This window comes from Mauremys reevesii, unplaced genomic scaffold, assembly GCF_016161935.1.
Source record: "Mauremys reevesii isolate NIE-2019 unplaced genomic scaffold, ASM1616193v1 Contig159, whole genome shotgun sequence".
NCBI lineage: Eukaryota > Metazoa > Chordata > Testudines > Geoemydidae > Mauremys > Mauremys reevesii.
Genome location: NW_024100781.1, coordinates 35,256 through 50,347, shown reverse-complemented (window position 1 = coordinate 50,347; position 15,092 = coordinate 35,256). Strand labels below are relative to the sequence as shown.

The 15,092-nt window shown below is 50.1% G+C and overlaps 1 protein-coding gene across 1 annotated transcript; it reads right to left on the bottom strand.

Annotated features, from left to right (window-relative positions):
- Positions 1–5,174: 5,174 nt before the first annotated feature.
- LOC120393169 (zinc finger protein RFP-like) lies at positions 5,175–14,865 on the bottom strand. Its single transcript, XM_039517742.1, has 7 exons — positions 14,410–14,865; positions 10,900–10,995; positions 9,246–9,476; positions 8,910–8,932; positions 8,104–8,219; positions 6,210–6,269; positions 5,175–5,849 (listed from the first exon to the last, which is right to left on the bottom strand). The coding sequence occupies exons 1-7, from the start codon at positions 14,824–14,826 to the stop codon at positions 5,335–5,337; spliced, it is 1,458 nt and encodes a 485-aa protein (XP_039373676.1). The 5' UTR covers positions 14,827–14,865; the 3' UTR covers positions 5,175–5,334.
- Positions 14,866–15,092: the final 227 nt, after the last annotated feature.

Genomic DNA, 15,092 nt, shown 5'->3' with positions numbered 1-15,092 from the left:
GGGAACCACCCCCCAGCACTCACCGGCGGTGCAGCTGGGGCCGGGTCACTGCACTTCCCACCACCGGTGAGTGCAGGCCCGGCCCCACTGCAGCGCTCAGGGGAGTGGGGTCAGAGCTGAGTCAGGAAGGAGCAGGAAGGGGGCGAAGCAGGTTGGAGGCCTTGGGGAAGGGGTAGGAAGAGGTGGGGCTGGGGCTGGGGCTGGGGCAGAGCAGGGGCGGGGGCTTTGGGAAAGAGGCAGAGCAGGGGCTGGAGCAGCACTCAGCTGTGCAGGGCACCAGGAAATCTTGTGCTCCAAATTTCTTGGTGCCCTACGCAGCTGTGTACTTTGCATATGGGTAGGGACGGCCCTGACTCTCTTGCATGAAATCTCTCTCAGAGACAAATTTCTATTGTAATTTTGATTAAACATAGATATACAGTAGTGATAACCCCAAGAAATCATATGGTACATCATGCACCAAAGAACTGATTTAAAACCAAATATGTTTGGGGTTCTTTGCATTTTCATTTTGGTGTCTGAGCCTTTAGGGGTGCACCAGACTCATATTTTCACTTTTTTTCCAAAACCACAAGTTAAAATCTTTTTTTATCGGTATACTTAATGAAAACTGTGATTCTCAAGCAATCATTTGATCCCAGAAGCGTGTGCTTTCAAAATAAAAACACCAAATACTGCCATCTTCATGGTAAAATTGCAATAGTCGGTAACACTGGTTATATGTATTTGTCTACCTAGACACATATGATGCTGGTATCAATGACAATTGCACTGAATACAGTTAAGGATGTGTTTACATTTTTTTTCTGGATACAGGCCTTAGTTTGCAAGCTGAAATTGCAACCACTGATTGACTGTTACCACTCCGAAACGTTCCATATATCTAAAGTGGCCTTAGGTTCCAATGACAATTAATACCATTTTGGACTTCCCATTTTATGTTCCTTTCATAACTTTTAAATTAAAAAATAATAAACCTAATGTCTGTAACTAATTCTCCCATTCTGTGAACACTGAACCACAAGATTTTTGGAGGTAGCTGCCCTGGGACATCTGTAAGGTGTTTGGTAGATGCTGCCAGGTTTATCGGCTGAGGAAGTCTTGATTTTTTGTACCTCACAGGTGCCAACCTTAGTTCAAAGGCTTTTCTCTTTGGTAAATATCTTCATTCGGATACATTTCGGCGCTGTCCTTCATTCTGACAAGTTTACTTTTTTCCCCTTCCAAACAGGGTCATCGTTTGCTGTTGGCAGGTGCCCCTCCAACCTTGGTTCCCCAGCCCCCCAAATTTTCGTAGCCCTTTGCCAGGGGTTGTGTGAAAAACAGCCACCAGTCAGATTTAGCCATCAGGTTTAGGTAACAGTGGTGGTTTCTGATACTTTCCATATCATGTCTTGCTTTCCTATCTGAATTAACTACCACATGGTCAGGGCCGGCTCTAAGATTTTTGCCGGCCCAAGCGAAAACAAAAAGCGCCGCCCCCCCCTCCCCCCGAGCGTCGCGTTGCCCAAGTCCCTGCCCCCCCAGCACGGCGCCACGCCTCCCAAGCCCCGCCCCTGCCAGTGCTGCCCGGCCGAACCAAAAAAAACCCCCAAAACAAACCCCGAGTGCCGCCCCGTCCCGAGGTGCCGCCCCAAGCACGTGCTTGGTGGGCTGGTGTCTGGAGCTGGCCCTGGCTATCCCACTCTGCAACTGGCTGCAGGGTGCTTTGGGAAGGGTTTGCAGTGCCTCATGGGCAGGTACAACGTCACATGATGCAGGTTTCTCAGCCCCATCGTTCCATGGGCATCCTACCAGGTTTCTAGTCACGTTTCAACTGCCCTGGTAATCCCTGAGCCAGCCATCTGGGTCAGAAAGCAGGATCCTGCAGTGCTCTACAGCACTGTGCTGTGTGTTATGCGCACAAGGCTGCAAGAGGAGCTCAATGTGGGGGCGATTCACCATCACCCTGACCCCAGCCTCCTCCTTGTAGAAGTGACAGGTCTGTCGTTCCGCACCAGGGGCAATTATTTGCCTCCTGCTCTGCCTGCCGCAGCAATTTGGGTTTTACACGGCCCTGCCGCGTGTCCGTATCACAGCCCTTCCCCTCCATCCCTGCACAAGTTCCAGTGGCTGGATCGGAGCTGGGCCTCCTCTCCCTACAGACTCATGAGATCCACCATCTCCTGGAGACTCCAGGCAGGAGCCATTTGCTGCGTGGAGCCGACCTGCTCAGCTGGGCAGTTGCTATGTGAGCTCTCCACGCTGAGCAAACAGGAAGAGCAAGTTCACACCTTCCTGGGGCTTTAACAGGGGAGCAGAGTTCACCTGGGTACCTGGCTGCCGGGCAGCAGGGTTCAAAATGGTGACCAGGGCGGGATTCTGGGATTGACACCTCATGGAGGCCACTTAGGGCAATACAAACAACACAGAGTTCACACTGACATTGTGTCACTCTAACTACGTCGTCCTAAGCTCCACGCCTCTCCTCAAGGGGGGGGTTATTATGCCAGCATAACATGCGAGTCGAAGCAGCGGGAGGAGCATTGCAGTGTGTACACCTGCATAGTAAGGTTGATGTCAGCTGCCTTATGTTGACAAAACCGTGTCATGTAGACAGGGCCTTTGAAAGACCAGGAAGTGGTTACGGTGAATAGCCCTGGGGCAGCCAGATGTAGCTCTGCTGGCCCAAACGCGCTTGTTAAGGATTCACAAAGGAGCTCAGGCACCTAGAAAATCAATCAGCTGCCAGTCTTGTGAGTGGGGCCTGATCCTGCCAGCTTGCCAATCAGATTGGGTCCCATTCAAACATCTGTCCAGCGGAGGTGGAGAAGGTGGTGTTCCAATCACTCTGTCATTATTTATCTAAAGGCGGCGGCGGCAGCTATCTCTCGATACAAGGATGATGTCTGCCAGGGGGAAAAGATGTTAACACCCTTGGCAGAAGCCTACATGTTGTGAAAGTTACTGGTAACCCCCCTTAACAACTAACAGTTCAGCCATTAGGGGGAAGCAGAAGCCTCACATACACAGTAACCTGAACTTTTGAACTGTCTTCTCTCTTCTGCCTTAAAGCAGGAGAAACTAGCTCCAAACCGGTTTTCACTGACCAGATAACAGAAGTACGGGGTCTGACAACCACCAATCAAGTGTTAACACGGCAAGGGTCTTTGTCTGAATGTGTATAAAAGGTTTGTGAAATTTGTATAAGACAGAGTTTTTTTGTACCAAGGTACAAGGCTCTCCTTTCTTCTGCAGAATAAATCAACCTTTCCTTATCCCTGTCTGGCTGTCATTGGCTCTCAGCTAGGCAGACCTGATATTTTGGTAACAATGTGAAATCTTTTAATGTGAGGGAGCCAGTGTGCAGGTGGCAACCTCCTGAAACTTGAGAGGAAAGAGCCCTGGATTCGGTAGCAGAGTAGTCCAAAACAGTCAGAGGTCTCTGTGCTGCAGCAGCCCTCATCTGCCTTTACAGTCGCAGAGAATTGGCACATCCTCAAATAGACCTGTTCTGCCATTGGGGTCTTCAGAAGTTTGGACTCCTATGGGGTTTGACTCTCCACCCCACAGGGCTGAAGCACCAAGACCCCCTCCCCACAGGGCTGAAGCCCTGAGCCACAACAGGTGCCTTTCATGGGGCTGAAGCCCCAAGATCCCCTCCCCACAGGGAGGAAGCCCAGAGCCCAGGCAGGCCCCTCCCATGGGGCTGAGGCCACAAGCCCCGACTCTCAAATGCCACTTTCTGTCTGAGGGGCGGCCAAACTTACTGACCCTCCAAGTCACAGTGTCTGGTGTCTTGTTCTCCTCGGAGGGCCACCCTCGGCGAACAGTTCTGAGGGGCTGTTCAGACAAAGCACAGTCCAAACTTCTGAAGCTTTCCTGGGTGAATCCTCACTTCTTGAGTATTCTGAAATTAACTAGGTGCAGCAGGGGTGGCCAACCTGTGGCTCTGGAGCACATGCAGCTCTTCAGAAGTTAATATTCGGCTCTTTGCATAGGTGCCGACTCCAGGGCTGGAACTACAGACAACTTTCCAATGTGCCGGTGGGTGCTCACTGCTTAAATCGTGGCTGTGCCCCAGGCCCTGACCCCATTCCACTCCACCCTCCTAAGGCCCCCACCTCTTCCCATGCCCTCACTCCTCCCACCTTCCCCCTCAGAGCCTCCTGCCCACCACAAAACAGCTGATCGCGGTGGGCAGGAGGTGAGGGAAGGGAGGGGGAGGCACTGATCGGTGGGTCCACCAATGGGTGGGAAGCGACGGGGCGGGGAGCTGAGGGGGGGCTGCTGACGTATTACTGTGGCTCTTTGGCAATGTACTTTGGTAAATTCTGGCTCTTTCTCAGGCTCAGGTCAGTCACCCCTGAGTTACAGTCTCATCTTCAGTGATGTTGTATAAATCTCTGTCCCTCTTGTGTTCCCTTTTCTTCTCCCTTCTCGTTCATACTGTTCATTACTCACCATTTTTCTAGCCCTCGTTTCCCATCCCTGTTTATTTCTCTGTGTCTCTTACACTCTCCTCTGATCCCTGTCACAGACCATCCCCCTCATGTTCTCCATTCTTCCCCCGAGCTTATCCCTTCCCCTCACTGGCTCTGGTCCTTTCCCCTCCAAAGTGTTTTCCTTTCATTGGTTTTATATTTAATTTTCACCCTTTCTCCAGGACTCTTTGTTTCTTTTGTTCTACTTTATCTTTTCCTTGTGTTTTCTCTGTTCCTTCTGACTCAGCCCAGCCTGGCCCCTTTGACTCTCACAGTGTTGCTAACTCCAGAACGTAAAAATCATGAGGCAGAACTGAAATTGACTCCCCAAAACATGAGGTTTCCAAAAAAAAAACATTATATAATGTAGCCTGGTTTATTTTATGATTTTTTAACACTCCCTGTCCATGCCCCATGGGTGTGACAAATACAGTGGTGCCAACCCTGCATCTACAGGGGAAGGTGACTTGGGCCCCTTTGGCAGGAGCTCTGGCTGGGAAATCCCAGTGAGATCTAATCCCACAGATCTGTACAAACCACTCCCTGCTGCTGCTTCTCCCCAACCCCCAAACCCTGATTGATTAATGCTGTGTCCCTGCCACCCCCACCTCCGCCTGTTCCCAGCCCGGCTGTTAGTGCTGCCCCCTGCCCAGCCCCCACCTCTGCCCCACAGGACCCCTCTGCCCCCCTGCAGTCCCCGAGAGTCTTCCCCCTCCCATCCCTGGGGCTGCAGAGAGTGAAGGGAAGGAACTTCCAGCAGCCATAGAGATGAAGAGAAAGGGGCTGGGTAGATGGGAGTCCTCCAAGATCATAGAGACTTGGGTCCATGTGGCTAAAGAGGCTGATTTCCAGTTCCTCTTTCTGCTGTGTCTCAGGGACACAGTCTGAGCCGGGATCCCCGCCCCAGCCAGAGCCAGGGTCGGATTCTCCCCCCAGGGACGGAGCCGGGCGGGAAAGTGAAGATCGGGGCCTCGTCACCAGCATCGATAAATGTCACCTGCCCCCGGTCACAGTCCAGACAAACCTGGATCCTGCTGGGGGCCTGTCTCAGGGGCAGGGGGGTCACAGGGGAGGTGAGAGCCTGGAACTGACCCCCCAACCGCTGCACAGCCCAGATCCCCCCCTCAGGGCTATGGCTGATCTGTCCCTTCTTCCCCACAGACACTCTGGCCACCCCCACAGCCCAGCATCCCCCATCTCCCACCTCCACCTCCCAGCAATGTCTCCCTGAGGTGAATCCCTCACAGCCCAGCACACAGGGCCGAGTGTCAAATCTCTCAGGGTTGTTGGGCAGTCGCTGCCGTGTGTCTCCCCATCTCACACTTTTCCAATCCTCAGACAGGACGAGTTTGGGATGAGCCGTGTCTGGATCCAGAGTCACATTCACTGGGGAGAGAGAATCAGAGTGTTAGGGGCAGAGCTCGGCCCTGGGGGAAGCTGGGACCATTTCTTACACTCCCCAGCAGCCCTGTTCTGGCTGGGACAGGCCTGGATCCCAGGGAGCTGCCTCTGCCCTGGGCATCTGAGACTGAGCAGAGGTGTCAGTGCAGTTCCTGGGCATGAACTCAGCACTAATGTTGGTGTCAGGAGTGTTTGTGTGACTTCAGCGTGGGAGCTCCCCACTCTGCAGTGTGTTGTTAGGGCCATGTGTGTCATGGTCAGTATCGGTTTGGTTGGTAACTTTAGCTACAATCTCACGAAGACATTTTCTGATAATTTAAAGACAATCTCCAGCTGCAATCTCACCCTGTCTGAATGTTCCTAGGAATCCTCCTCTTTTTGTCTCCAGTGCAGATGGCAGAGTGTCTGGAGGGAGAAAGGAGAAAGGAGACGAGATTTCAGGCTTTCATATTTATAAAAGCATCCCCACTCTGAACTCCTAGAGCTGTCTTTTAATTATGACAGAGAAACGCACCAAGAAATTTAATATAAAAAGGTCTGAAACCATCTCTTTCCACTCTCATTCAGATTCAAGCATCTCCCAGCAATGGGACCAACATCCTTGCAGCTTCACAACCATCCCAGGACAGACAATCTGTCAGTGAGATTTACTTTTCCCCTTCTCACTCCCTCCCCCACTTCAGACTCCAGTTGGTTTGTCTCATTTATTTACTGCCTTTTGTCATAACCTAGACCCAGATCATGGAAAGACTTTGGCATAAAGGTAACTTTACCCACTTTGGTCCCTTTGACACTACCAGGATGTTGAGAGTTTGTGAAATCCTGGCTCTAATTGTGAGCTGCTGGGTTTGTTTACTCATCATCTCTACGGAGAGTAGCACTAGGGGCCTCGTCCGCCATAGGAAGAAATAGAAATAATAGTAATACCATTTTATAAATGTGGAAATTGAGGGGTGACTCTGCTATTCAGTGGCTGCAGGGGCCGGTGCAGACCTTGGCACAGGCTGAGGAAGTTCTGAAGCCAGCCATAGCTACATCCCTATGACAATGGTCCCCATGTGTCTTGCCCAGTGTGTCAGAGGCCCAGCTTTACACTGCCCATGTCCCTCTATCCCTCGTCCACCCCACCCTCTTCCACCCACCCTCAGCACCCCACCCCATTCCCAGCCCTCTCAGGAACATGCCTTGTGCCTGCAGCTGCTGTGGAGGAGGCACAAGAGGCCCCTGTGCTGGAGGGACATTTGGCCCAGACTAGCTGCCGTACAGGACCAGAGCCCAGTGATGGGCAGGGTCCAGCTTTAACAAATGGCCTTTAATTTAAGGTCTAGATTTTGGGTGACAACTTTTAGGCACCTGGGGCCTGGTTCTCATAGGGGTTGGGAATCTGCAACTCCCACTGACTCTACCTGCAGCTCTGGAGCTCATGGTTCAGGAGCACCTCTCCTGCAGCTCTCTAGTTGGGAGACAGAATCCCAGGTGCCCCAGATTAGGCCATTTTTGGGAATTTGGGACTGAATGTTGTGACCTTTGGTAAGTCATGCATTCATGTGAGACTTCCTGAGGCCTGGGCCTCTGCTACATGTGCTCCATTTGTCTGCTTTCCACTAGTTATTAAGTAAAGTATTGAGAATTGGAACAAGGTCATTTCTTATACACCTCTACCCAGAGACCCAAAATGTACTGCCCAGGAGCAGTTAGCAAAGTCCAAAACCCCCTATGCAGAGAACAGGGTCAAAGTGACCTATACATAATCAGTGGCAATAAACCAATCAGAAAAGAGACCAATAACATGAAAATAGCTTGTATAGCAAAAGCCCTGCCAATTAAAAAGTTCATGCATGTTTATTGTATGAGTTGTATAAGATACTTAATATTTGTAACAGTCCAAGATGATTGAAAAACTAAAATATATAATTTGGATCTGTAAAGAGGAATCTGAACTTCACAGGAATTTCCTGTAATCCACCTATGCCCCAGAAGAAGGTAACTGGCCACTACTTCTTTCAGTATGTCTGTAATTTCTTACTTTAATAGTAATTGCAATGGCAAGGCATGCTTGTGGTACAAATAAAGGTTTGGATTAGTCAACTGGAGCGTCTTGGACCCCAAGTACGTGGTACTCTCACCCAGCTATTAAATAGATCCATCATCTAATTATCAACCAATTGACCAGACCCATTCTATTCCCACAGTCTCAGCGGCTCATCCCAATTTCCCCTCCTAGATCCCTTCTCAGTACCTTTGAACTTCCTGAGAGTCTCCATGAGAGCAACATTTTTCTGGTAGAAATCACTGAGTCTTAATTCTAACTTAGGAGAAATCTCCTCTGGCTGCTGGAACTTCCCCTTCACAGACCTAGAGAGAAATAATTCCACATGATTATATTTCATTTATTGACTCATTATAAATTCTTGCTAGTGGATTACTGTTCTAATGGGTCTGTAATTCCTCTACTTCTCGCAGCCTCAGAGCAAGGCCGTGGCAGTGAAACCTTCCTCCCAAAAGGTCCCATTATTATTCTTCAGCACTGGCCTGGAGAGTCTAGCTCCAGGGACAAAAGGGGAATTGCGTCTCTATGGCCAATTCACTCCTTGGCCTCCATGCTCTGAAGCTGTAGAAATCTGCCTCTAGGAACTAGACTGAGGCACCAACTCCCCCCTTCCCAGGTCATTCCACACAAGTCTCCAAACAGCCCTCAGCTGGGGAAGACTCTTGACCACTGCTGCCCTGGGCTGAATGGTGACCAGGGTCCCAGCAGTGACAGGCCCATATTCCATCCCCAAAATCCTTGGGCAGCCAGTCCCCCAGGGATGTGACATCTCTAGGAAATACTTGAGGTCAGTCCTTCCCACTGAATGGAGAATTCCAGAGTCTTCTATAAAAGGGTAAGTACCTCAAGATGAAGTTGATCAGAGAGATTTTTATACAAAATATGACCTTCCCCACAAATTTGGCTGTAGAGCCCTGGGGAGAAGCGGTGGTAACATCACCACCAAGTTCTTTCCCAGCATTGCGAAGTGTGAGGGGAGTGAGAGAGCCACGTACCTGCTGAAGGTGTTTCTGACGTCCTAGAGGAGAGAAATAGAGAGAGGGAATTTCAGTCTCCCCTGACACACTTAGAATTCCAGAAGAAGTGATTTAGCAAGTATGGTGGAAAAAGGCTGTAATCTGGCCCCAGGGCCATGCATTTACTGAGCTAATGAGGCTTTTCCACCTTTTACATCACAGTGTCTGTAACATTTCAGAAATAATAGTCATTCACATCTCTGCAATACACAGTGAGTTACACAGTGATCTCTGACTGCTGGGCTCCTGTGCCCATGTTTTAGGAGCAGTCTTGTCCCTGTGGTGGAGTCTGGAGTATTTCTAACTCAGTCTCACCTGCAACGATTCAGTCACTGGCTTCTGACACTTCCCCTCCATCTCACTGATCACGTTATCGAGACGGGAAATTTCCTCAGATAATTTACTGACATTTTCATTCTGTATCTTCACTATCTCCTTGTCCAGCTTCTCTAGCTGGGCCAGCAGGAGTCGCTCTTGTTCCTCCAGGAACTGCCGCAGTTGCTGAAATTCAGACACAATCTTCTGCCTCTCGGTTTGTGTATTTCTCTGTGAAGGAAAATAGGGCAAGGGCTGGTCAGGGACATGGGTGGAGCCTGGGGTCCTTTCATAGCGCGCTGAGTGTATAGGAGGGAGAATTTTTTTCCAAATTCTAAGTCATCTGACTATGAACGATATCATGTGGTTACTAGAGAGAGAATTATCTCACATCTTTCCATTTGGCCCCAGAATCTCATAACGGGACGTTCCCATGTCTGACATGGTCTGGATAGTGCATTATCAATGGCTTTGGCGATGGAGATTCAAAGAAGTGGGTGGTGACAATACAAAAATACTAAGGACTGTAAAACAACACATCTGGACAACACCCTCAGGCAGGGCCGGCTCTAACATTTTTGCTGCCCCAAGCAAAAAAAAAGAGCGCCGCCCTGCCCCTGCGATCGCCGCCTGACCCCTCCCCGAGCGTCGCACCGCGCCGTCCAAATCCCCGCCCCCCCAGCACCGCGTCAGGCCGCCCAAGTCCCCGCCCCACCAGCACCACTTCGTACCACCCAATCCCCGCCCTCCCAGTGCTGTGTCGCGCCGCCCAAGTCCTCGCCCCTCCCCAACTGTCACACCGCCCAAGTCATCCTACCCACCCCCAGCACCGCCTGGCCAAACCAAAACCAACAAAAACAAACCCCGATCGCCGCCCCCTCCCAAGGTACTACCCCAAGCACGTGCCTGGTAGGCTGGTGCCTGGAGCCAGCCCTGCCCTCAGGCATAAAAAGTGAATGACAGGAATGAAGAGATTGTCAGAGCACAACAGGACTGTAAGCCAGAAATGAGCAGAGGGATAATTGTTCAGTCAAGAAACGAAGACTTCACAGCCAGGGACACATGTCTCTATTTAAGCTGGAAGTTAAAACAGTAAACAAAGAGGATTCCTCAAGCTATAACTGAACATCCCCCAAACTCTGAGCTAACAGACAATGAAAACTGTGAAACTGAGGCGTGAATGTGTAACAGGGGGGGCGCTGTTTTAGTGCACTGGATTTTCTAATTCAACATTCTGTTATTTCATTAATGTAAATTGTTTCCTATGAAGAGAGTTCAATTACACTAACAGTAGTTAATATACAATAGATAATAATAGTTACAGTAGTTTATGTCAGTGGGTTTCAACCTGTGGTCCATACAGACAATAGATTTCCAAAGGGGTCTCTGCAGCCCCAGTTCAAAATTATCAAATGCAAAAAGGTTGAAATCCACTGGTTTATGGTGTAGGCCTAAATGGTAATTCCTGCTAAAACAACTAATTTTGATTTACTTGTGATTATTCCCCACTTAACGGATTTCTGCTTTACCCCAACTGATTGAGATAAAAATAATTGGGCCTCTAAATTGCCCTGCCTCTCGTTATTGCTCTGATTCAGAATGCCCCTTCATCTGGGCTCTTTACAAATGCAGGTTAATGATGATAAGTACCTACCAGATATTCCTGGCTTCTCTTCTCTCCGCTCACTTTAAATCCCAGGAGCGTTTCTCTCTCTTCCTTCAGCGTCTTCAAATGGGCTTGAATCTTCTCCTGAAGAAACAGAGACTGACTTGAGTGGTATTATTTTTATTGTTAGGAGTGAGAGTGTGGGTGGGAGCTTTTCCAACACAAACAAACACTCTACTGATGAATGGAGAACCCAGTAGGTTTACAATATCAGCGATACCAAAGAATTAAAGTCATATTAATGGATGCTGGGAGAGTTTCATTTTCAGACTCCTTGAAATTGTTTGACCTTTTCCCCCCATTGATTTATACCAACATCACACTGGCGTCACATCCTTGGATTTTTCTTTCACTATGAAATATTCTGTTTTTGAGGAGGCTAAACAAACAAAGTGATACAAATCCCAGAAACCTCCTGGGATTCTCAGAGGAGACTGATCTCCACTGAATTTCAGCCCTGAACCCTGATAGAATTGACTTGGGCACTAGGACAAACCACATTAGGTGTTTTCATTGTTGTCAAGAGCAGTCGGGGTTTGCCCTAGTTCTGTCCTGGGCTCTTACAGAGGCAGCGCTGCCTGGGTACCTGTTCCCCAGCTCAGCTCCCAGAAGCAGTGAGTTCCAGAGATTTCAAAATGCTGCACTGTGGGAGAGCAGTGTGAGGATTAGTGGAACCACTTCAGCTGGTTCTTCAGCCTGACACAGTCACCACCGCCCAAGGGTTAGTTTTGCTACAATCCAGTCTAATCCCCATGGTATTTGGCATGGACCTGCGCTGTCTGGGGCCCTTTTGTGTGAGGACTCAAGGCGCTTGGAGTCCACATGGTGTTTAGGACAGTGATCTCCTCTAGTGCAGGCCGGCGGCATCAGAATTTAACCCGACGTGGAGCAGCACAGGAGTTCAGACCCAGTGGAAAACATCATCTCCCTGCTGGGCCTGCCACCTTTATCAAGGCATCTTTCCCTCTAATGGCCTTTCTTAATTATTGCTCAGTCAGGACACGGCGATAGCTGATTACTCCCAGTTCTGGGTGATGCAGGTTTGGCAGAAAACGTTTCCACTCTCCAGAGTGACAGGTTCGACAGGTTCTCTGAAATACTCCAGACAGATGGGACAAGTAGGTTCATGCTGGAATTTTTCCACAGGCTCCCTCTGTGGAGAGCTGGACTCAGCCCTGCGGTACAGGAGCTACCACTCCCGTCCCCACAGGGCTGCCCCTCCGCACCAAGCCCACAACCCATCTACAACTTCTCATGACTCACTGGTGGGTCACAAACCACCATTTGGGAAATAGCACCTAAGGGGGTCTCAGCTCCCTAACCCTGATTCTGAAGTTTCTGCCGAAGTCCACAGGAGGGAGAGGAGACTGAGCCATGGACTCCCGCTTGTGCCTGCTACAACTCCATCACCTAAAACATTCCCCATAGAAAAGTACAGGCACCTAAGGATGCACCATGGAAAATGGACAGCTTTGAAATCTGGATGACCTATCACAATTGCCAGTGTATGCAAACACAACCCTCTTTAACTGTCCCCCGCTCCCAGCCCCGGTTCTTTCTTTATCTACCTGCTGCAGATTGTCTTCCTTAGACTGTGGGCTCTTTGCCTGACTTGGGACTGGGGACGTATGTGTACCTGGTCGTGTGGGTCCCTTTTGAAGGCACTTAACACCACTTTGACCCCTCCTCTCTCCACTGTGCAATAACAGAGCCAACTTTGACTCCACTAGGAGTCTTGTTACATGCTGCAGAGCTGAAATCTCTGATACCTGGGTCTAAGCATTAGACCTCCCTTGGGCTAGTGGTGCACCAGCACTGAGGCTCCCCTGCTACCAGCTAAACTCACTGAGCGCTGAAGTTACTAAGAGTTGAGATCACTGAGAGCTGTGTTAAGTTGGGGAGGCTGAAGACAAGTTGGTGAGTGGCTAGCAGGACGGCTGGCAGAGAGGCACGGGAGAGTGGAGCTGACAGCAGGACGGCTAGTGGATTAGGTCCTGCTTTGAGCAGGGGGTTGGACTAGATGACCCCTTGAGGTCCCTTCCAACCCTTACATTCTATGATTCTATCTCTGTACAGTGCCTGGCACAACACAGGGCCCTAATCTCTCATTGGGGCCCAGAGATGCCACTGCAATAGAAATCAGAACATTCTATTGATTACAAATTATTATTGTCATTATTAATGTCAAGATGGAAATCTTTATGGGCATATGGTTTTCACACTGAAATCTATGGCCAAAATCTCCAAATTGAAATCTGCAGGCCTAGGACTCTCTCCTGTGGCCTCAGGAGCTGTGGATGAGGAACAATGCTGGTCACAGGGTGTCTGGCCCTAGAAAGAGAGAGGGGTCTCAGCCCCACCTGTGATGAACCAGTTCTCCTCCCCAGGTGGGGAGAATGAAGGAGCAGTGATTGGGAGAGAGGGGGGTGTCATGTAATCCAACCAGCCCTGGGGTAGGTAAAACAGAGGCCTATGGAAAGCCAGAGGGAGGAGGCCTTGGATTTTCTTCAGGGTGATAAGGCCGAACTCCAGACTAGAAGACCTGGGAGTCACTGCTGGGAGAGCAGGGGTGTTACTGGCCACAGAAAAGCCCTTGTGGATTCTGTCTTCCTCGAGTGCGTCATGTTCCCCTCCTCCCTCCCAGTGCTTGCTACCACAAATCAGCTGTTTCATGGCAAGAAGCACTGGGAAGGAGTGGGAGAAGCGAGCCGCGACATGCTCAGTGGAAGAGGTGGAGGCGGAGGCAGAGTGGAAGTGATCTGAGGTGGGTGCAGAGCACTCACCAATTTTTCCCAATGGGTGCTCCAGCCCCAAAGCACCCGCGGAGTCAGCGCCTATGCTTGCAGGATGGGAGCTCCACTCCTGTGCCCCCGCCCAAAGTCTCATGAGGGTGGAGCCCTTCCTGTCTGTGTGAGGAGCTCTGCAGGAAAAGGTTGAAGAGGATAAGTGCCAGCAGAACAGCCCCAGCTACATCCTACTGCTCCTCAGCCCCAGGAGAGAGGAGCACAGACCTGGTATTTATAGCTTTGGGAAGGGGTGGAAGTGGGGAAGGGCAGAGAAGGGGGGTTATTCAGTGCCCAGGACTCTGTGTATGGGGAGCAGGAGGGGTGGGGTGCGGATTCATCACTCCCCCTCCCTCCAACATGTCAGCCTTAGGATGTTTATGGAGAGCCACACTTCTCCACCTGCATGAGCCTTGGGAGGATTCCCAGTTGCTGGGAAACCCCCCTAGGCCTGAAACCCCTCGTTCCTCTCCAATGGAGCTCACTGAGTGGCTGTCTGGGGCTAAAGGAAACTCTAATGCTGGGTATCAGGGGGTAGCCCTGTTAGTCTGTATCTACAAAAACAACAAGGAGTCTGGTGGCACCTTAAAGACTAACAGATTTATTTGGGCATATAAGCTTTCGTGGGTAAAAAAACCTCACTTCTTCTAATACTGGGGGAAGGTGAGTTTCCCAAGGCTCTGGTTATAAAAATAACAATAGGTTATTTTCCTACCTTGAATTCTTCGGCAGCTTCCTTTGCAGGAATGACTGTGTGATCTCTGTGCTCCTGGGATCTGTCACACACCAGGCAGATGGGGATTTTGTCCTCTTTGCAGAACAGTTTTAGAGGCTCCTTGTGTTTCTCACACAGTCTCTCTGGTTCTGGTTCCCTCCCTGTCTGCAACCCAAGTTCTCTGGCTGCTTCCACAACATTCCTGAGCTGCCTGTTCAGCCTGAGGTTCCTCTGGGGAAAGATCTCTCTGCACTGAGGGCAGGAGATATCAGTAGCGAATACCCCCCAGCACTGGGTGATGCAGGCTCGGCAGAAATTGTGATCACAGTCTAGAGACACCGGCTCTTTAAAATAGTCCAGACAGATGGAACAGGTCAGTTCATCCTGGAGACTTTTTGCTGGATTTGCAGCAGCCATGGCCTCTAGTGCAGGAAAGAGACAAGAGAGGAGTTTAGTTTCACTTCCTTCTCCTCAGAAATGGGCTGATTGAACTTTGTACCATTAGGTGTTTCCTTTCTGGGTGCAGTTTCATGTGATTTCTGTTGGGGACTTTAACCCCGACAGCAAAATTCGTTGTCTGATCACAGAGAGACAGGCAACACCAGCAAGGTCCGATCTAAAAGCTCTTTATTGACAAGTGCACGCGTCAGTAAAGAGCAACTCGTCTCCAGTGAGAACCAGCC

Excerpts from the sequence above, each read along its gene's own strand:
- LOC120393169 (XM_039517742.1), bottom strand. The coding sequence starts at position 14,826 with ATGGCTGCTGCAAATCCAGCAAAAAGTCTCCAGGATGAACTGACCTGT. Across the intron at positions 8,220-8,909 it reads GTCAGAAACACCTTCAGCAG|GTCTGTGAAGGGGAAGTTCC; the intron begins GTACGTGGCTCT and ends ATTTCTCTCTAG. Across the intron at positions 6,270-8,103 it reads GACTCTCAGGAAGTTCAAAG|ACACTCTGCCATCTGCACTG; the intron begins GTACTGAGAAGG and ends TTCTCCCTCCAG.